At 39.1% G+C, this 22,307-nt stretch overlaps 2 protein-coding genes across 4 annotated transcripts in view; both read left to right on the plus strand.

Moving 5' to 3' along the window:
- LOC128611120 (uncharacterized) overlaps positions 1–11,500 on the plus strand; it is a 40,005-nt gene extending 28,505 nt beyond the window's left edge. For all 3 annotated transcript variants that reach the window (XM_053630403.1, XM_053630404.1, XM_053630405.1), the window contains 5 exons: positions 465–594; positions 3,158–3,289; positions 5,184–5,427; positions 5,688–5,756; positions 7,214–11,500. In XM_053630403.1, coding sequence (XP_053486378.1) covers positions 465–594; positions 3,158–3,289; positions 5,184–5,427; positions 5,688–5,756; positions 7,214–7,389 — 751 coding nt within the window. In that variant the 3' untranslated portion in view covers positions 7,390–11,500. The remainder of the gene's footprint in view (positions 1–464; positions 595–3,157; positions 3,290–5,183; positions 5,428–5,687; positions 5,757–7,213) is intronic.
- A 7,283-nt stretch (positions 11,501–18,783) lies between these two features.
- tenm1 (teneurin transmembrane protein 1) overlaps positions 18,784–22,307 on the plus strand; it is a 122,244-nt gene continuing 118,720 nt past the window's right edge. Inside the window, exon 1 of the mRNA XM_053630620.1 lies at positions 18,784–19,251. The gene's annotated coding sequence lies outside the window, so the exon portion shown is untranslated. The remainder of the gene's footprint in view (positions 19,252–22,307) is intronic.

Consider the following 22,307-nt stretch of genomic DNA (forward strand, 5'->3'; position numbering starts at 1 on the left):
ATTATTGAACTAGCAGCTGGTTGAGACGTATCCCTTCAGTACTTCTCCCTATGTGGAGAAGACTGAGTAACACACCACAGGGAAAGCTGTAAGTTGTCGTCTGGCACACAGGATTGGATCGGGAATGGACTTCATGTGGAAAACGTGAAATGGATTAAATGGCACATAACCAATACAGACCGAGAGAATAAACACACAAGCAGAAAGAACACAGAAGGGGTCATAACAGTAAACTATACATAATATTTTCTATTAAATCTGACCAAACAATTTTCTGTGTGCTAATGCAGTTGTAAAATGATTGAAGCACTATGAAAGATTTAGTTTAGTATTCATTCCTTGTTAGAACTCTGTTTTATGCACCCCATACAAACAAAAGCTCTGACATATATTTTATTGAACAATATTATTTGAAGACTTTTATTTTTTTAACTATGTGGCATCTGTTTTTTTTTTTTCCACAGTGACTATCGGTATGTGGCTGCAGCATTAGCCGTCATGAGGAATGTGACCCAGCAGATCAATGAGCGCAAGAGGAGACTGGAGAACATTGACAAGATTGCTCAGTGGCAGGCGTCTGTTCTGGACTGGGAGGTTAGTCTGGAAAGTCGGCATGATGTTGAGATTTGTACATTTTAGACTCGAAGTCATTGTATCTTTCTTACGTTTGTTTATTTATGTACAGACTCCAACATGCTCAGTTATATTTGATTTTATTGAAATAGAGTACATGAACAGGGACCAAAATAAATCATCTTGGCATTTAATTTCATTCTTTGTATTATTTACAACCTGGTTTCTTTCAGGACTTGAAGAGTGAGGGAACTATGGTAACTTTATTCAGCGCTATGGTACAGATTTAGTAAGATCCCATATGAAGAGTCCTACTTTGCAGATGCAGTCTGATAAATTGCATGTTGTTTTGAAATTGGTAGTTGGAATATAAATGTTGTATTTTTGAATTATATTCACATCACATCACATTATATATGCATATAAATCAATAAAATAATTTTTTAAATGTAGTTTATTTAATACATTTTAATACATTTAATAAATTCTTACCTATTTACTGCTTTGTTTTGAACTTGCTAGGGGTAAGATTTCAACCTTCAAACCTTCAAACCTTAAGATTTCATACTTTAAAAATTCAGAACCCTGAATACAAATCCCAAAATGAAAATCTTAAAGATTGTGACTTCTGAGCTGTAGTCACTTACTGCTTTTATCACAGGAGAAACAACACCAAAGCTCTGTTTATGACATTGTTCATTTATAAAACGTCCAGCTGTACATTGTAATTCCATATTTGGATCAAATCTATTCACGCATACCAGACTACACACCTGTACCATCGTGAGAGATCAGGGTTCTTCACATCTGGCCTTCGAGGTCCACAGTCGTGCAGAGTTTAGCTCCAACCCTAATCAAATCAGCCTGAACAAGCTAACCAAGGTCTTCAGGATTACTAGAAAATAAAATTTGTAGGTTGGCGCGAAACTCTTCAGCTTTGAAGAACCCTGTGATAGATCATTCTTTACTGTTGCCAATATGAAATTTAGTAACATTTTCGACCTCATTGACATGCATAAGCTATTGCAGGTCAATCATAAACATAATTACTGTAAAATAATGTTCATTTTTATTATTTCTTATGCTTATATAACATCTGTTCATTTCTCAAAATGTATGAATAAAGTAGGCTTTTCTTCAGATTCCTACTACCTCAAGCTCTGTAACCAGTGGGATCGCAATATATATATATTTTTTTAATACAGCAGAATGCTACTATAGAGGACTTTTAACTGTGAGAATTTCAGGTTAATATCTTTTAACCCACCAAAGATATTCAACCCGAAATTGAGAACTTTTCAATTAAAAAAAAGTTAATTCAGAATGTTCAGCTATTAAACAAAACTTGTTTTGTGCCATACCCAAGATTTGTTTATTTGCTACAAAGTAAAATAACCCGGGTGGACATCCTCTAAATGTGGTGATTCCATAATTTATGCCATGGGTAGTATTTCCCCAAAACGGATCTGTCTAATGAAGAAATGACGATGAGGGTCTGATCAGTCAAATGATCCAAGTGACTTTTACCTCAGGTGATGATAGAGAGACTGATGTGGGTGATGCTGATAATCAAATTGATAGTTAGCATTTCCTAATGTAATATTTTTTATTCTTGACAAATTTGGCAGTAATGTTCTCTGTAACTAGATCAGAAATAAATGTAGAGTTAGGTAGGCAATGTGTCTTTCAGCAGAATTGGAATAGAACCTAAGTTGCAATAGTCTTTTTATTTCTTTCTAGTACAAATAACATGGGAAAATATGTAGAAATCAATACAAATAAATAATGGTTCAAGTCATGGTCTCAGCACAAGTGTCTTATGTGGCTGAGAAAATCCCATTTGGAAACTCGCCTTCAGTTCTGGAAGGCTCGTTTGTGTTTGGATGAAGGAGGAATTTGTAACTTGGCTTTCAACTGGCTGAATAGCCCCTCTTTTAGCTAGTCATGCTAACATGCTAATTATCAGAGCTTCATAGAGTTCATAAAAAAAAGAACAGCTCTGCACTTGTGAACATCCAGAATTGTATGTTTATGGGAATTGTAACCTGTCGTTCAAGCAGTTGAATATAATAGTCATTTATTACTATTTAATCAGATTTCGTTCAGTTTTTGGGTTTGTTTGTTTCTAGAAAGATCAGAAAAAGTTGCTCGACACAGGGTCAGAATTTACTGGGAGCTGAAATGCAGTTCTGCTGCTAAACCAAATGGGGTCCTTGTCGTTATAATTCCCATATAATTTCCTGAAATATTGTGAAAAGGAACAAATCCATTATCCAAAAAAAAACCCCGTATCCATAGCCTAAACTTGTTCAACTAGTTTCCGATCTTTCCGTGGAATTTTTTTGTTTTGTTCCATAGGATACCGATGCACACCTCTAGTTTCAATAGGAAGCTTTCTGGTGGGCTTCGAGCAATAAAATGCATTATAATGTGTAGTAAAACAGGTGAAATGTTCGTGTGAGCTGTATTTTTTATTTTTATTTTTCAATAATTTTCTATGTTCTTTTGATGATTTTGGCATGCCAAAATTCTCGATAGTTGGAGAATAAAGAGAGCTTGGTTATGAGTTTGATCTTCTGTGCAGGGTAATGACATTTTGGACACAAGCTCTGAGCTGATCTACACGGGTGAGCTGTCCTGGATCTACCAACCTTATGGGAGAAGTCAGCATCGAGTCTTCTTCCTGTTTGACCACCAGCTGGTGTTGTGTAAAAAGGTACATGTTTTTTCTATTCATAATTATTTAAGTGTAAATTGGGGTAAAATGTATTTTTGTATTTAAATGAAAACTCAGTATTTTCCACAAGCTCTCGAATGTTTGGAAACACTCGATTGAATATACACTCACCAGCCACTTTATTAGGAATACATTACTAATTCTGGGTAGGATCTCGCTTTGCTCTCAAACAGCCATCTTTCATGGCACGGATTCCACAAGGTGTTGGAAACATTCTTTTGCGATTCTGGTCCGAGTTAACAAGATTGCATCACATAATTGCAGCAATTTGTCAGCTGCCTTTCACTTACTTATAGGACTAGGATTTACTCCTACGCTTTGGATCATTGTTTTACTGGATAATCCAGTTGCGCTTGAGCTTCAACTTACGGACTAGGCATTCTCCTTTAGGATTTTCTGGTAGAGAGCGGAATTCATGTTTCCATCAATTATTGCAAGTTCCCCAGGCCCTGAAGCGGCAAAGCATCCCCACACCATCACACTTCCTCCACCATGCTTGACCGTAGGTATGATGTTGTTTTTGTGGAATTTGGTGTTTCCGCCAGATGTAACGGGACCCCTGTCTTCCAAACAGTTCCATTTTCGACTCTCAGTCCACAGAACATTCTCATAAAAGGTTTGAGGATCATCAAGGTGTGTTTTGGCAAAATTCAGACAAGCCTTTATGTTCCCCTGGGTCAGCAGTGGTTTTCACCTCACCACTCTTCCATGGAGGCCATTTTTGCCATGTCTTTCTGATAGAAGAGTCATGAATAGCGACCATTATTTTTGCAAGAGAGGCCTGTACGTCCTTTGATGTTGTCCTTGTCTCTTTTGTGACTTCCTGGATGAGTAGTCGTTGTGCTCTTGGAGGAATTTTGGAAGGTCGGACACTTCTGGGAAGGTTCACTACAGCCTCAATCTTTTTTCCATTTGGAGATAACGGCTCTCGCTGTGGTTCTTTGGAGTCCCAGAGTCTTTGAAATAGCTTTGTAACCCTTCCCAGACTGATGTATTTCAATCACCTTCTTCATCATTTCTGGAATATCTTTCAGTTTTGGCGTAGTGTGTTACCGAGTAAGACCTTTTAACCAACTTCATGCTGTTGAAAGAGTTCTATTTATGTGTTGATTTGATAGAACAGGGTTTGCAGTAATCAGACCTGGTTGCGTCTAATCCAGCTGAACCCCATTATGAACGCAGCAGAATGAAATGTGCAAATATGTGTTTAGATGGGAAAGGCAGCTTGAATACAGATGATGGAGAGCAATGATTCTCCCTTTCACTTATAGGTAGTTTCTGGAGCTAAACAACACTTGCACCATGGTTTTCATCTAGATCCTGGACCCCGATGGTCTAAATGCTCTCAGTGAAACGCCTGTATTACAGAAGGGTCTGATATATCCTGTAACCATATATCCTTTAATATATTCTGCAACCAATTAGCATTCCTACAGAACCCTCCCAATCAACCAAGCAGAGAAACTGCCAACCCCTGTGCTTATACTGCATTCAACTTACCTCAGAAATTTTTTTTTAAAAAATGGAGCTTTCATGCATTCGAGCTACAAAGTGGGGAAAACCACGGAGGCCTCCATGTTCGTCTTTTGTTAGCAACAAGCTAGACAGCTAACTTCCACAGGTTTACAGTGGATATAAAAAGTCCTGTAAGATGGCAGCCTCAGGACCTATTGGAAACGAGTGAGTTGAGAATGTCTGTTGTAAGAGAACTCTCCTGAGCCAGATCCCAAATAAAGCTTAAATAAAAAAGACTGCACAATTATATCCAACCTCCTCTGGGCCCCGTGTGTTATATTTCCAAATTCTAAGAGAACTGCATAGGCATATGGTTTGTGACTCATTGATGCCAATGTGACATTCTCCTAATGTACAGGATCTCATTCGACGTGACATCCTTTACTACAAAGGTCGCATTAACATGGACAGGTATGAAGTGAAAGATGCGATTGATGGACGGGACGATGACTTCAATGTTAGCATCAAGAATGCATTTAAACTGCACAACAAGGACACGGAGGAGATCCACATCTTCTTGGCCAAGAAACTGGAGGAAAAGATTCGCTGGCTTAGGGCATTTCATGAAGAGCGGAAAATGGTGCTGGAGGATGAAAAAATAGGTAAATTTTAAAAAACGTAATCAGAAACTGGCTTCCAGGAAGTGGATTCCTAGCTAATGCTTCTGTATTCGGAAAAGGCTCTTCCAATGTATAGAACACAGTAAATGATTATAATTTGGGTGGTAAATTATATCCATTATTAAATATGACTAATATCTTCAGTTGAAAAAGTGTTAATATTGAATTAATATGTTTTCTATAGAGATTTTAATTCAAGAGAAATAATTGTATGAATTTGTATTAATGTTATACTATTTTAGGCTTTGAAATTTCTGAATATCAGAAACGGCAAGCTGCCATGACTGTGCGTAAGGTGACCAAACAGAAAGGTGAGGCACCAAAGCGTTACCAGGTGAATTTTTTTCCCCTACTCTTTATTGCATACTGTTTTTTCATTGTTGTTTTGTGAGGGAACTTGCAGTTGTATACTGTAGGCCTTTAGCACGCTAATTTGCGAAAAAGTTCAGATGACTAAAAGTGTCTTGTATTCAGGGCCGTTTCTGGCCATTTTGGCACCCTAGGCGAGATCTTGTTCAGATAACTTGGAGCTCATGTAGACATTTACACACCTTGTTTTTACTGGCTCAGCATCAGACTCTCTTTCTTGCGGGTGGGGGAGTCGGGCTGGGCTGTTGGGCCGCTCATCGGCGCCCCCAAGCTGGTGGTGCCCTAGGCAACTGCCTAGTTCGCCTATGCCTAGAAATGGCCCTGATTGTACTGTTGGTGCCACTAACGGCATTTGTAGTTAAAGAACATAACAGTAGCATTTTCTTCGAATTTATTGTTATTACAAGACATTACATGCTGTAGTTTTCGTTATTATTTTGAATTCACTAATGAATATACAGTATGCTGGTCTTGCCAGTATGCTACTTCATAGTTGTATGTAATTGTATCAAATATTTCATTTAAACATCAATGAAAAGACAGAATGAAATCGATACATTTATAAACTTCTGTGTAGCAGTATATCACGTTTTAACCGTAGAATTCTCATATATTTATGTCTCGTTATTTCAAAGAACGTTTTTTTTGGTGTTGATTAATACAATCTTCTTGTCATATTTACACATTGTTTTTGAAATCCATTGTACTTCACTGACATACGGTGAAGTATTTTCTTGAATTTGCAGATTCATTTATAGATATCATCTTGAGAAAGAGGGCCATATTATATGGACATGGTATGAAAATGATAAAGGTATATTTATAAGAGTTTTCTGTAGCGTTACCTTTTCTTCAAGATGCCATGGCAACTACTTTGAAAACAGATCTAAAATTTTACTGAGCAAAAATGGGTAATTAACACCAAAGCTATTGTTGGTGTGGCAAAAATGGCAGGAACACTCAAATGCTATTATGATGCGGTCATGACTGTGTTCTTGGATTTCACGTGAAATTTAAGATAGGATCCATGGAATTGAAGATGCACAGATAACTGACTTCAAGGTCCTAAAACAGAAAGATTGTCGTATTTCAAGATGCCATGGCAACTTCTTAAAAAAAGTAGCCACAAATATCAAATGTACCAATTTAGTATTAGTTCCAGATGCAGCACATATTGTAGATTAGTTTGCATTAGCTTTGCATCGAAACGTAATAATTATGGATGTTTGTCCTCTTCAGATTTATCAGTATTGTTGCCATGTATCTGTACATGTGTTGTAAGTTAGGAGAAGCATGAATAGTGTTAGTTGGACAATGGGTGTGTAAGTAATGTAAGTAATAGTTGTCCACATTTTCTTTTTCGCACTCTCCTCCTTCCTTCTTCATCTTTGCTGGTCAGCTCTGAGTCCAAACAGGTATACGCCCCATTCATCACCTTGCCCCCAGGAGCCCATAGCCAAAGGACAGCTTGCATCCACTGAAGACTTGGCACAAACCAACTTATTTGAGATCCATCCACTTAGACAAACTCAATTCCGGCAAAATGTTGGAAGGTTAGCATTGTTGAAAAAATAGCAGAGATGTTCACAAAGTAGCTGAAATAACCAGATGTTGCACTGGAGGTTCTCATCTTCTCTCACTGTACCATAACAATGGAGAATGATGCAGGCATTTTGATCTTCAAACACTGACTGATCCCTTCATTCATTAGCAGCACTAAAGACCCTGCCTGTTTTCCCGAATCTTGAGGCAACATTAAAGGAATGCCTTGTGCAAAATAGAGAATCGTTTAGCAATATGGTAACAGTCAATAATTTCAAGGTACTATCAGCACCTTTCACATTTCTGGGTAAAAGGATTCAATCAAGTGTAGTCCAGAAAATATACTGACACGTATCTAAAAATCAATCTGATCTTGATCCATAGTGAGCTGCGCTAGTCTCGTGCATCAAACGATTGCACGGGCTGAAGTTTCTCTACAGCCGATTTCTCACCAGTCAGACGAAATGAAATCGCGTTTTATAATCTCAAAGCAGGTTGAGGTCTTCGTGCAAAGACATGTGTACATACCGTACATGCTTTCTGTAAGGTAACGCGCAAATCTTTAGCCAAATCTTCAACTTAACCTCACACAACATTTATGAGAATTTTAACCAGCAAGGGCAGTTTTGATCATTTTTTATTACAGATGAATTCATAAGAAGAAGAAGAGAAAAAAAAACCCAAAAAAACTTATGAATTTGCAATTTTGAACAGGGTATTTATTTGCTGTAAATGAGGCTGGCTATCCATTTATATCAGTTTTTGAAGTTGTAGTTAATAAAAGGGTTCCTTGCAAAATATTGTAGTCTGTGTCAACGTCATGTTAAACAACACTGTAGATTTAACCAGCGTAAAAAAAAATAAATAAAAAAATGTGAATTCATGTTATCTGAAGCACTTTACCTGATGTTCAGTTATGGTGTCTTGGTAGCGTTGTCATGTATTAAATCACAAATCAGTTATATACTTTTGATAGTTGTTTAGTTTTTTTGTTTTGTTTTGTTTTGTTTCCCCTCGACATTAGATAACGAGTATTAAATGTTCCGTGACACGTGTAAGTGTGGTAGTATGAACCTGGATAACTGTCAGGGGCAGTGGAAAAACTCCTGGATACTTCCGTGTGTATGTGCACACACATGCCGAGACCTTTCGCCAAACTCAGGAATGATTTATGATGCAATATTTGCAATAAATACTGCTGTCATCCACCCATACATCTTTTCCTGGAGCCTCAGTGACAAGGTCTCTTGGCTCATTGCTTGGTAGTTATCAGGGGTCCATCGAACCACGGTTACACGCCCACCTAGCATACAATTTGACCTATTTTAAGCATAGGTGGCGGTGAAAATCATCTGGATGATCAGAATCGCTTTATTTGCCAAATGTACAAGTACACAGGACTTTTTATATGGCAGATCTGCACAAGAACATATAATGCACAAGCAGGCAAGTGTGTAAACAACAGCCATACAGACCTACAGTCCACATACAATACAATAAATACAGCTAAGTCTCCAATCATGCCATCTGATGAAGGGAGGGTCAGTTCTGCGTATTGTTATAGATGGCATGTCACAGTAGGAGTGTCCAGATGTCCTGTGTTAATCAGTGTGACCTTTCTTTGTCCCGTGAGCGTCAAAACTCACCTCGCTCTACCTAAGGTTTGCCAGTCTGCAAGTCACACAGCGCACCTGTGTCCATTTGACTGTGCTGGTTTTGTGATCTTAAAACCTACACCCTATTTTGGCGGCATGACCAAGAACCCTGGTACACAGATCAGATTATGTTGATTTGCATACATCCAGGATCGTGGATTATGCTAACCACACCTGACACCATGCTTAAAATGGGTTGGTTGAGAGTCACCTCCTTGGCCTATATCTTGTCCTAGGGGTCCCACCACCAGGAACAAGTATCAATCAGCTTTGAAATGATTGTTCCATTGCTAACAGTAAGACAACTAAAATTTGCTGATGTTTGACACACTTGACGTTGGTGCATCTGTAGTCAGCACTTGGGTCGCATGCATCGGGATGTAGTGCTTCGTCTGGTGGGACCATCAGCGATGCCATACAGGCGTCAACACCAGACGTGCGGCCCAGCTAGACCTGTTTGCGATCTATCATGTGAGATAGAATGCGCACCGTGGAGTTTTCCATCCAAATTCCCTCGCATCTTTCAATCTATTTCGGCCTGCAACGAAAAGCTACTGATTTAGAGCCTGTCAGCAGCACCTTCGAGCTATCAGGGACTGACCCAGACTCATTTGTGGATGTGGATGAGGTGGGTTCACCTGCTAGATTATTGCCAGTTTGGAGAAATCACATAGCTGAAGACACAGCATCTACGGACTGCTCTGAGGACTAACAAAGAGGACGACTAAGTAATCTGACTACGAGTAGAGCTTTGCTGAAGGGCATGAGTCACTCTGTTGTGGGATCACGGCACCAAAATAAATCATTTTAGCTGGCCAAGTTGTAAAATCATATCAAATGTAGACCGTTTCTGGGCTTTTTCCTGATCATTATCAGTCACTGCTTGGCAGTTGGTGACTAGCAAGCTTTTTAGCCGCAGGGCATGAATCAGGAATCAGACACCAGTTGCATAAGCATAAGTCTTGCAGCATTGCTCTTTAAAAAACAAAACAAAAAACAAAACCCACACACACACACACACACACACACACACACTTCTAACCCAAGCTGAAGAGAAAAATGCACCCATTGTGTGGAGATAAAACTGACTCCAGTCCAGGCCTACATATTAATGGAACTCTAGCTAACTTAGCAAAACCACTCAACCAAGCAGCACACAGTTAGAGAACAGCGGTTAACAGCAAACTCAGCACTAACACCACAGAGCATGTTGAGGGGAAAACCGACCGATCATGCTAGCGACACCCAGTAACAGGCTCGTTGGATGTGAATCCACCAAGACGCACTTAGCCACAGTAGGCTAGACAGCAAGAGATGCGTAGCTGGCTAATGTAGCAGACTCAGTAATAAACAGTACATTACAGACTCTAGATGGTGGGGGGAAATAATAATAATAATAATATTAATAATATAAAGAAATCAAATTATAGTGAATAATGCATGGGTATGGTAGCTTATAATCAAAAGCTGACTCGACATAATTAAAAGCCTCTACACAGATAGCGCCATATGATGCACGTGTGGTACCAAGAAGTGGAGGCTAGGAAAGGAAAGAAGGCTGAATAATGCATCACTCTGTGAAAGGTCTCGGCTTGTGTGCACACAGGCACAACAGCATATCCAGGTGATTCTCGCTGCCCCTCGAAAATGCATCGAGACGGTGGAATATCGAGTAAAAGTGTCAATTTCATATCGGGCGATGAATGGAATGAATCCGTATTGTGCTTAAAACTCATTTTGCAAGACGATTTTGTTTGTTTTTTTTTTTTGTTCATGATTGTCCATTAATTTGTTTCAGAAATGTATAAAAGTAGATATTTCTGATTCATTTTGGTTTGATTCGATTTGTTTTATGTTGTGTTGTAGTAGTTTTATGTTGTTGTTTTTTCTGATGTCTAATAGCTGAACTGATCACTCTTCCCGTTCAATGTAAATATGAATTACATCGCAATTTAATGTACAGACTGGAAATGTATGACCCGTTAAAGTATACACAGGTTCAGGATGAATCAATCATGATAAATGTTGACGGACATTCATTTTTGCCAAGAATATTTTGTGACCCCATGACTATGAACATGGACCGAACCTGTCACCTGATGTATTTTTGTCGACAGCCTCGAAGCCAAAAGAAGTACCTAGGAAATCTCTAGAATATTACCTTTAGGTTTTTTTTTTAGAGGTGATATAACGAACTGCACAATGTAGAAAATGTATTATTTTTGTGGTGATCAGACATTATTTTGTATAACATATACAGATACACAGAATTCAAAGTGATAACCTAAAATCGAAAACGTTTTTGATGTCTATAAAGCACTGTTTGATCTTTATTGTTTGATCTTATTTTTCGTATTGATAACTGAATTGAAATGCTATGGGTTGTATAGTGTGCCACAATTTATTTTTTGTCCCTTTTGCTGGATGTTTGCCTCTGTTCTTATAGATTGGTAAAACTTTGAAAGAATAAAATCCATCATTTGTAAGAATTCATACTTGTTCTATGTGCATGGCCTATATCGTGCTCATCAGTGCACTATTTCTCCAAAAAGGGCTAGGTTTCTGCATTTCTATTATTATGTAATCTAATGACATCAATGGTGAATATCAAGTTGTTATATAGATGCTATCAACAGAATTTTGCCTACAATGGTAAAAAAAATAATAAAAATTTGCTGGCAAGAATAATCATGCTACGGCGGTTACCCTGACGTGCGAGTTTTGTGCACCTGTGCGTATAACACTTTGAAATAGGATTTTGCTGTGACGGCAGGAAGAAAGAGAAACCCTCAACACAAATGATTCACCAGGTGAACTAGTATTAATTAATGTACAGTATGTATATACATGCACCGATCAGCCATTACATTCAGAACACTGATGGGTGAAGGGAATAACATTGATTATCTTGTCACAATGGGACATGTCAAGGGGTGGAATATATTAGGCATCAAGTGCACAGTCGGTTCTCAGAGTTGATGTGTTGGAAGCGGGGAAAACGGGCAAGCATAAGGATCTGAACGACTTTGACAAGGGCTAAATTGTGTTGGCTAGACACGACTGGGTCAGTGGAAGAAAGTGGCCTGGTCTGATGAAGTCTCAAACCTGAAATGTTCTGCATGCACATTGTACGTGCCCTGAAAATTTTAGACGGAGACTCGAACTCTTCCTGTTATGAATTGATCCGAAAAGTGGAACCACGAGCAATCGTAAGCATTACATTTGGACTTAGGTTCTAAGTCTAAAGAACAACAATGTGCGAAATCGGTATATATTTTTGTTCCGAGGTGCTAGACCCATCATGAGCTGAGAGATTGAGGTTTCCATAAACACCGGCTACAAAGCTGGTGCTATAATTAAGCAACTTCACATTTTAGCTAATAACTCAACCGTGTGATTCTTATTTCGTCTGGATCCTTGCTTTAAGCCCTAACAAGTGCGAATGTCATTTACATGTTTATCAATAAATTTTATCCGCTATTCGAATTTTTTGAAAAAAATGGGCTATGCATAATCCCCAGAACCTCATGCCAAAATCTACCAAAAGAATTTCGATTCATCAAAGCGTTGCAAAGATGTAAGTTAATTAATTGGTCAGACGACACCTATTTTTACAAATTGATCTATATCTGCTGAATGCAATGTCTAAGTTTAACAAAACTTGATACACATAGATTACGTTCGCCTCACACCTCCAGGGTCGGGGGGTTCGATTCCCACGGCTCTGTGTGTGCGGAGTTTGCATGTTCTCCCCGTGCTGCGGGGGTTTCCTCCGGGTACTCCGGTTTCCTCCCCCAGTCCAAAGACATGCACGGTAGGCTGATTGGCGTGTCTAAAGTGTCCGTAGTGTATGAATGGGTGTGTGAGTGTGTATGTGAGTGTGCCCTGCAATGGACTGGCACCCTGTCCAGGGTGTACCCTGCCTTGTGCCCGATGCTCCCTGGGATAGGCTCCAGGTTCCCCATGACCCTGAAAAGGAGTAAGCGGTTGAAGATGGATGGATGGATGGATGATACACATAGTCAACTCACTCTGAGGACAAATTCCACCCACCCATAGGGGGCACTACGACTGAAAAACCACTATAACTCCACAACTGTATGATGAATCTTTGCTAATAACGCTACATCCGTGTATGCTAGCGTGCAATTCTTGCACGTGCTACAAAATGTGTACATCATTTTTATGCATAAAACATATCTGCAATTCAAATTTTCTGAAAAACCTACTTTTTTTTTTTTTTTTTTTTACTTGTCCTGGGCCATTTGTCTGATTCACACAAAATCAGGTATGCACCATCTTGAGATCCTCCAGACAAAAACTTATAGGAAGAATTTTGATTCATGGAATTGTTGAAGAGATATAGACCTATTTATTTGTGGGTGTGGCAAATAATAACTAATTGGCTTTATATCTTGTGAACACAATGTCCAAACTTCATGAAACGTGGTACACATAGAAAACAGGACAGTAGGAGAAAACGTGCTAAATTTCATGATGTTCAGGGGGCTAGCAGTAAATTCTATATTATCAGCCATTTATCTCAATGTGAGGGACAGATGATGGCTGTAATTCTAACGTTGTCCACAAGAGGGAGCGACAGGACAATAAAGTCTAATCTTTTTCCACTAGTTTCCATCAATTTGAATGGCTGAATAATTCAATATCTAATAATTTAAAAAATTATTATTATTATTATTATTATTATTATTATGTTGGCTTGAGAAAGCCAACATACTCTTTAGCTTTATAAGATTATTATTATTATTATTATTATTATTATTATTATTATTATTATTATTATATTATTATTATTATTGTTATTATTATTATTATTATTATTATTATTATTATTATTATTATGTTGGATTGAGAAACTAATGTTGAGAAACATTAGAAACACTCTTCAGCTTTATAAGCTTGTTATTATTATTATTATTATTATTATTATTATTATTATTATTATTATTATTACTACTAATAATAATATTAATATTAATATTATGTTGGATTGAGAAACTAATGTTGAGAAACATTAGAAACATACTCTTTAGCTTTATAAGCTTGTTGTTGTTATTATTATTATTATTATTATTATTATATTATTATTATTATGTTGGATTGAGAAAGCCAACACGCTCTTTAGCTTTATAAGCTAATTATTATTATTATTATTATTATTATTATTATTATTAACAACATAATTATTATTATTAACTAACGTTGAGAAACATTATCGGACACGGGCTCAAATTGGAAAGGTAAAACATACGACATTATTACAGATATGGTAAACTCGGATATGGTAGTGGGCGTTTCCTTTCCGACACGCGCTGTGAGCGGTAGACGAATCACAACAGACTGGGACATCTGACCAATCAGAGCAGAGTAGGCTCTCTGAAAGAATGAGTTTAAAGTGAACAGATCCTTGAACGAGTCAGCTAATGCGGCAATGTAAATTATGAGAAACCTGTCGTATGAGACCTTTCAAACAAAATTAGGCATGTTTAAAAAGCATAATAGGTGTTCTTTAAGTCTCCTCGCATTGTAATGAAGCTCCATTGAATTGGGATGTGTTTGTGTGTATGTGATTGAGGTTTTGAATAATTGTGCTTTGTCTCAGTGGCATTTTTCCCTTTCGTCAGGCACGTGCAGATGTGTGTGACCGACAGCTGAGTTCATATCCTCTATTCTCATGTGCAGTTGCCTCTCCAGGTCTTGCATCAGAAGACGTATGTGTGTTTTAGGGTATGTGGATGGCAGTTACAGTGTAATAGTTCTGAACATGACACAGGAACAAACGAACGACCGTCGCTACACCACGACATGATCACAGAGGAGGTTTGTTTTTACTTTCTGTTTTACTGAGAAAAAAAAAAAAAAAAAAAGTTGAATCATTTAACCAAGTTTTGCTATTAGTCTTACCCGAGTTAAGAAATATTACCTCGTTTGTGCAGTTAGAATAGAATAGAAATGAAAACAAATGCGTTTCACTATATATATGTGAAAAATTCTCTCTTTCCAGGGATGCCGAAGGAGAGGCTATCGTTCGTAACAGCTGTCTGATTTCTCGTTATGCTAATGATCAGATGAAACTGGGACCCTTCTTTATTGTATTACCACTTGAAACTCAATTAAAAGACATAATGGGACAATTCGAAATGGGAGGTCTGTTTGCAAACAAAAGTAAGGCTCCACACTGATATCATGGAATGGTGAGCTGTAGAAGAGATTTCTCCGGAATGATGAAGTTCAGTCTGGGTCTCACATCAACTTGACATTAACTTTCAGTTGCGATGGTGTGGCTGTATTCAAGAAGTCCTCATACAGTATCTGGCCACTTCTCTACACAATCAATGAGCTACCTTCTAAGTTGAGAGGAAAACATGTGATGTTATCAGCATTATGGTTTGGTACCGAAAAGCCAGATTGCAATACATATGGAATTTGTGGTAGATCTAAGGCAGGGGTGTCCGATCTTATCCGCAAAGGGCCGGTATGGGTGCAGGTTTTCATTCCAACCGAGCAGGAGAAGCACCTGATTCCACCTGTTTAATCAGTTGATCTTGGCTTTCGATAGACTCAGGTGTGGCTCCTGCTCGGTTGGAATGAAAACCTGCGTACACACCGGTTCATTCGGGGTAAGACTGGACACCCCTGGACTAAGTTGTTTCCTTTGGTTGCTGTTTGTGACTCAGTTGCAACTCTTATGGTCCAAAACCTAAATCAGCTCAATGGAGAATTTAGTTCTTCTCATTGTTTACAAAAAGGGCATGGTCATGCTGGAGTATTCCCATATGAAGCAGATACTGAATCGAGAACTCATAGTCAGACTTAAAAATATTCTGTTGATGCCCTGACAACCCATGACCCTGGTGAAGGTGTAAAAGGACCACCTATTCTGTCTTTAATGCCATCTTTTGACCTAATTAATTCAAGGCTGTGTACCTGATTACATGCATGCTTGCCTTCTTGGTGTGGCAAGATCACTGACCTCGATGTGGCTTGGAAGTGACAACCATGAAAATCCATGGTACATAGGAAAAATATATATCTGACACTGACGGTAAACTTTTGCAAATCCGACCACCATCCTGTGTTTCCAGAGTGCCCAGATCAATGCATGATAGAAAGTATTGGAAAGCTCATGAATGGTACATTGGGCGGCTGTGGTCGAGCGTATTGTCCACGAATCGTAGTTCGATTCCCGGCCCACGTGACTCCACGTGCCGAAGTGTCCGTGGGCAAGACGCCGAACCCCGACTTGCTCCTGATGGCAAGTCAGCGCCTTGCATGGCAGCTCTGCTACCATCGGTGTGTCAGAGTGTGTGAATGAGAACCAGTGTAAACCGCTAAGACCATTCTGTATTACATCATACCTACACTTTAAGGGATTTTACCACACTGCTACCTATTACGTTGGGCTACGTTGGTGAAAGGTTTGGCATTGCTCTTATCCGAAAGGGTCACTTTACAGCAGGTCTCTGAAGCAGAAATCCTGCTTAAGGTCATTTGTGACTGAAATGGAAGTTCTGTATGGTTTACATAATACGCCTTACAACGTCCACCAAGTTTAGAGACTGGGGCCTGTTATAGAGTACACAAGGGGTTCCTTTGCAAATTGCAATAAAAACCTTTCAACTGCAGAAAGCCCTGCCTTTGTATGCAAAGAAATCACTTGCTTGTGCCTCCCCTGAACGTTTGATGATTTGGTAAATCCCAAACGAGCGCAGAATGCCATCAAGGGTGATGAGGTCACTCCACTGGGAAGGGGGGAAAAAGTAGCACTTGATGCAAATGACTACAGAGCTCTCCACAGTGTATGGAGAGACAAAGGGCTGTCGGTCAGTTTTCGTGATAAAGCAATTGTAAGAAAAGAAATCGTTCCTTCATGTAGCGACAGTGACAGACAACGCTCTTTTTAAGGTCGATACGTTTGGTGTAGCCAATCTAGGGAATGGAGAGACGTTGTTATGCTATCGAGGGAAAGTTCTTGGACACCTTACTGCTCTACCTGCCGCATCCATACTGTACATATAAAGTGCCTGTTTATGAGCTTGCCAAACCTATGGGTTGATGATGTCTTTACAGTATGAGCTTATAACTTGAGTGAAATAGCCACACAGCTTCAGCTCTAACTGAATGTTGCATGACTTGTTTAGCTATAACATCACTTTAAGTAGTGCACTTTTAGGGGAATACATTTGTCTCGATTAAAACCGTTCTCGTGAACGATCTGATTAGTACGCGTGTAAGGGATGCGATTTCATGAGATTCCCATGTAATGTAGATTTCGCAACTTTATTAGCTCTACTGTCTTTTTAAAAGAAATATTCGATATTACTACAATGTTCTCAGAGACATGGTCTGTGCGCTTTCAGCAATGAATATTAAAAAAATGAACAATGAGCAGTATGTTAAAATGGTACGATAGAATAAAACGCTGATGTCAGAACGGAGGCATTTTTGTCGACCGCTTTCATGACTTCCTGCATAGTTAATTAGTTTCATAACAATTAAACAAGAAGTCAACATCGGGCATCTGGAACAGTGTTGTATTTTAATGTATCATGAATGATTACAGAATATGAATCCCTACACATCATGTAATAGCGTATAGATACATATATATTAGAGTGTATAGATGAAAAAAATAAGTTCTCCTCTTAAGTGGATGAGGACGATAAAAAGGCACTGTCTATACACCTGCCGTTAAAAAGAAACGCTTAAGCGAGTTGAATTGCAAACAAAACCGACCCAGCTGATGGAGTGCTCTGACATAGATTAGAGATGATTGACAGGAGAGGAGCACTTGAGGAGACAATCTGATTTCAGCTGGGGCCAATTAGTACCCCTCTGGCCACAACTCTGGATCTGTCAGTCAGGACGTTTACACGGACGACGATAATCCGATATGAACCCGATTAAGACGATACTCTGATTAAGAAACTGGCACGTAAACGGTGATTATTGAGGACCTTAATCCGATTAAAGTCCTACTCGAAGTAAACACGAATGGAATTAAGACGTGTTGCGTACTCCTGTTTTAGTCGCGTTATGGACGTGCGTTACAGACATGTACACACCTTAATCACACTATTAACGTCGTGTGGGAGTTTTCACCGCATTTTGCGACAGGACACGTGCACACACGGCAGCGCTCGAGCGTTTGACGGCGAACAAGAGAGCACGGTTGCGTCCCAAACCGCGTACTTACCTCCTATATAGTAGGTGAAATACGTGTAGGTAAGTACACGGTTTGGGACGCAGCCCACAGCATCAAGCAGTCGCCTATTAGCACGTACAGCACGACAAATAATTAACCGCACTTGAAGTGTTCGTAACATTAAAAATGAAACACCCGGAACGGTATACGGTCCCATAACGAAGACCAACTGTATATCGATACGTGAAATTCTGGAGGGAACGTCGGACGGCGTGGCGCGGTGACGTAATGACGTGTGCCGTTAATCGCTCTGTGTTCTGTAACATGTAAAACGGGAACATGAAAGGAATCTTCTAAAAGCGACTCATGTAAACACCTTAATCAGAATATTGTCTTATTCAGAATAAGCTCAATAATTAGATTACCGCCGTCCGTGTGAACGTTAAGGAAACTCACTGTTTGAAGGAAATATCAGTTCTCTAAATTGACCTAAAAATAACCATTAGAGAACATTCTCTAGCCTATAGGTTCTCTTTAGGTTGTCCCCCCCCCCCCCCCAAAAAAAATAAAACACCTCCCTGCAACGTTCTGGTAAGCTTAGTTTTTGTTTCTAGAACGTTATTATTTGGTTCCCCAAAAAATAAATAAATAACCAAACTGGAACCATATCCTAACGTTAGGGGAACGTGCCGTGTTTGCTGGGAGGAGAAGAAGAGGAGGGGAAGAAGAAGAACAACAACAACAAACACACGCTACATCTGTAAACAGCTGTAAACACATATAGGAAAACAGTCGCGCGCGTACAGCTGAAAAGATGATCACCTTCCCCTCCGTCTGAGCCGGTGGTACAGTCCAGAGATGCTGATATAGCGAGTATGAGAGAGGTTTGTCTCCAAGACTTGCGCTCTCTGTCTGCGGTTAATGAAGGTACGAGGGGAATTTCACTCATCTCATCAGGTGCCATTCTGCACCGCTTATTCGCACACGCTTAGATGGATAGATAGACCTCATGCCTCCTAGGAATGTGTACAGTGATTAGAACTGCGAAACTAATGGGCAACACATCGAAACAAGGTATTTTACCGTTTTAATGTCTACGGTTTGCATACAGAAGGCGATATACCACCATCTGATGTGCACATACGCGCATGGATGTACATGAATGCACGGAGGGCAAAAAACAATGTCTCTTAAAGGTGGGAGGACAGCCAGCTCAGCTAGACTTAAGACCCGCACACAGTGGTAGTTACAGTTTTATTTGGTGTGTGAGGGTCTGGGGAGAGTATCCCGCATAAAACAGGAGAAAGGCTACATGCATGTTACGTGACAGTTCTTCTAGTAGCTGATACGGTGCGATACAGATGTGATACAGGTGTGATACAGGTGTGAGACTAAGCGCGGCGATTGTGTGTGTGCGTGTGTGTGTGTGTGTGCGCGTGTGTGTGTGTGTGTGTTGCGTGTTTTATGTTTAGACAGTGTTGCATGTTCTGGTGTAGCCAGATGTGAGACACACCTATCCCATAGCACTATATAACGTTAGGTGAGGAATAGTCCCAGTTAGTATACATGGTTTGGAGGCCTGCTTATGACGAATGCAATTTGGGTAGGGGGGTGAGGGGTCGGGGGAAAGTGGGGGGGGGGGGGGGGGGTCACATAGGTTGTTTGGAGTACATTCACGAATGGACATGATGCATACTATAATTATTCAATTTACATACCATCAGTGTATATATATATATATATATATATATATATATATATATATATATATATATATATATATATAATTTATATATATAAATAAATAATAGTGTACGTTAGCAGAGAACTCTTCTACTGATTAGGTCCAGCTGACTTGGTGGTGAAGCTGCAGGTGTGTCTTTTTGCCACTTGGGATTTGAATTGTAGGCTGTACAAACTGGAAAGGAATTTGTCATTGTGTAAGACTGTTCAAACTTAAAAACTAGATGTACTTATTTTAATATTTTACTTCTTTGGAAATAGTATAGGTCAAGTAAAACCATACTTTTTTTTTTTTTTTTCCTTTTCCATCCAGTGTTGCAGTTAGCGTAAGTGTACCTGTAGGCTACCTGTTCAGCGCACCGAAATCTGTTTTCAGATATTTATTTTAGTATATATTGGTTTGTTTTTTATGGGATGTATATATTGCTAACATGAAAATTTTCGATCGCTCGTTTGATGTTTTATTAATTCATTCACGCGCAAAAATATATGAAACATACAATGAAATATGTGTAACGCCTGACATGAGCATAAATGGTACACAAATGGCCTCAGGATCAGAAAGCATGAAACAAGAACAAAGAACAGAAGGATTGATACGGCTCCGGCGACAAAAACGCTGAAACAATACTTCGCAACTTAACACTAGCTGCGTTTACATGGACAACAATAATCCACTCTTAATCCGATTAAGACCATACTCTGATTAAGAAACTACCATGTAAACAGCAATTTTTACGTACCTTAATCTAATGAAGGTCATAATCGAATTAAGCTCTAATCGAATTAAGACAGGTGGAGTACTCCTGTTTTAGTCGCATTATGGACGTGTATTACAGACATGTAAACACCGTAATCACATTATGAACGTCGTGTGAGAGTTTTCACCGCATTTTGTGACAGGACACGATCACACACGGCAGTTCTCAACATTTTACGGCGAACAAGAGAACACGGCTGCGTCCCAAACCGCATACTTGCCTACTATAGGCCTGTAGTGGGGAAAAATACATGTATCTCGGCTACTATATAGACGGTAAGTACGCGGTTTGAGACGCAGCCCACGGCTTCAAGCAGTCGTCTATTAGCACGTACGGCAAGACAAATAATTAACTGCACTTAAAGCGTTCGTAACAAAATAAATAAATAAAAAACACCCAAAACTGTATACGGTACCATAACGAAGACGAACTGTATGTCGATACGTGAAATTCTGGAGGGACGTCGGACGGCGTGGCGCGGTGACGTAATGACGCGGGCTGTTAATCTAATTATGTTCTATAACATGTAAAACGTGTACATGAAAGGAGTATTCTAAAAGCGACTCATGTAAACACCTTAATCACATTATTATCTTACTCAGAGTAAGGTCAATAATTAGATTTCTGCCGTCCATGTAAACGTAGTCAGTGAGACAAGCGAGTTTAAATATACATACTAATTAGAATAGGTAACACAGAACAGCTGATGACAATGATGACATATAAAAGAAACAACCAATACCGATACAGGGGCGGAGACAGGACAGAAACTATACCAACACATACATGTGAACATAAGCAAAGCCACCGACAACCCTGAAGCGTGCTCCGGTGCGCGCGCTACAGGAAATCTCTGATATGTGAAAATGTCAGTCATTTGATAATGTGTTAACTTTATTAATAGGCACCGTTTCAAAGAGGATCAAATGTTGGCTTGTCCAAATATGACAAAAAAAGCCAACAGCTTCCATGGGATGTACTTATTTTTTCACATGGCTGTAGAGTCATTGAGGGCTCATGCAGTGCTGCAGATTTTTGCATAATAAAGAAGTAAGATCAGTTTTTACAGACTACCTGCAGACAGCCTGAAATCTCCCTTTCTATAGTTGAATTATCAGCAGGTCTCCTTTCCCTGCACTGCCTGTCTTCAGAGTTCATTCTCACCCTCGACTACTTCCTGTCCACTCCATATCTTCTAGCAAGGGCAGTTTTTTAATGCCATTTTTTTTTTATTATTATGTAAAGATAACCATACTGACACCGACAGCTACTATCATTTCTGTTTTATTGTCAATTTTTTTCCCACTGAAGAATAGTTCATAGAATGATGCACATTCGGTGATGTTAACATGTAGGTTTGTTCAGCTGATTTACATGTATACCGTTGTGCTCATAAATTTACACACCCCTTGCAGAATCTGCAAAATGATCAAAAATTATTTCTAAAAATTGCATTTTTAAAAATTTTTTTTTTTTTAATTTAGTACTGCCCTGAAGAAGCCATTTCACATAATTGAATACGTGGAAAGTTTACATACATTTGATTCTTTATACTACGTGTTATCTGGATGACCAACGACTACTTTTATGGTTTGCGATAATTGTTCATGAGTCCCTTGTTTGTCC

This window comes from Ictalurus furcatus, chromosome 8 (genome assembly GCF_023375685.1).
Source record: "Ictalurus furcatus strain D&B chromosome 8, Billie_1.0, whole genome shotgun sequence".
Lineage (NCBI taxonomy): Eukaryota > Metazoa > Chordata > Actinopteri > Siluriformes > Ictaluridae > Ictalurus > Ictalurus furcatus.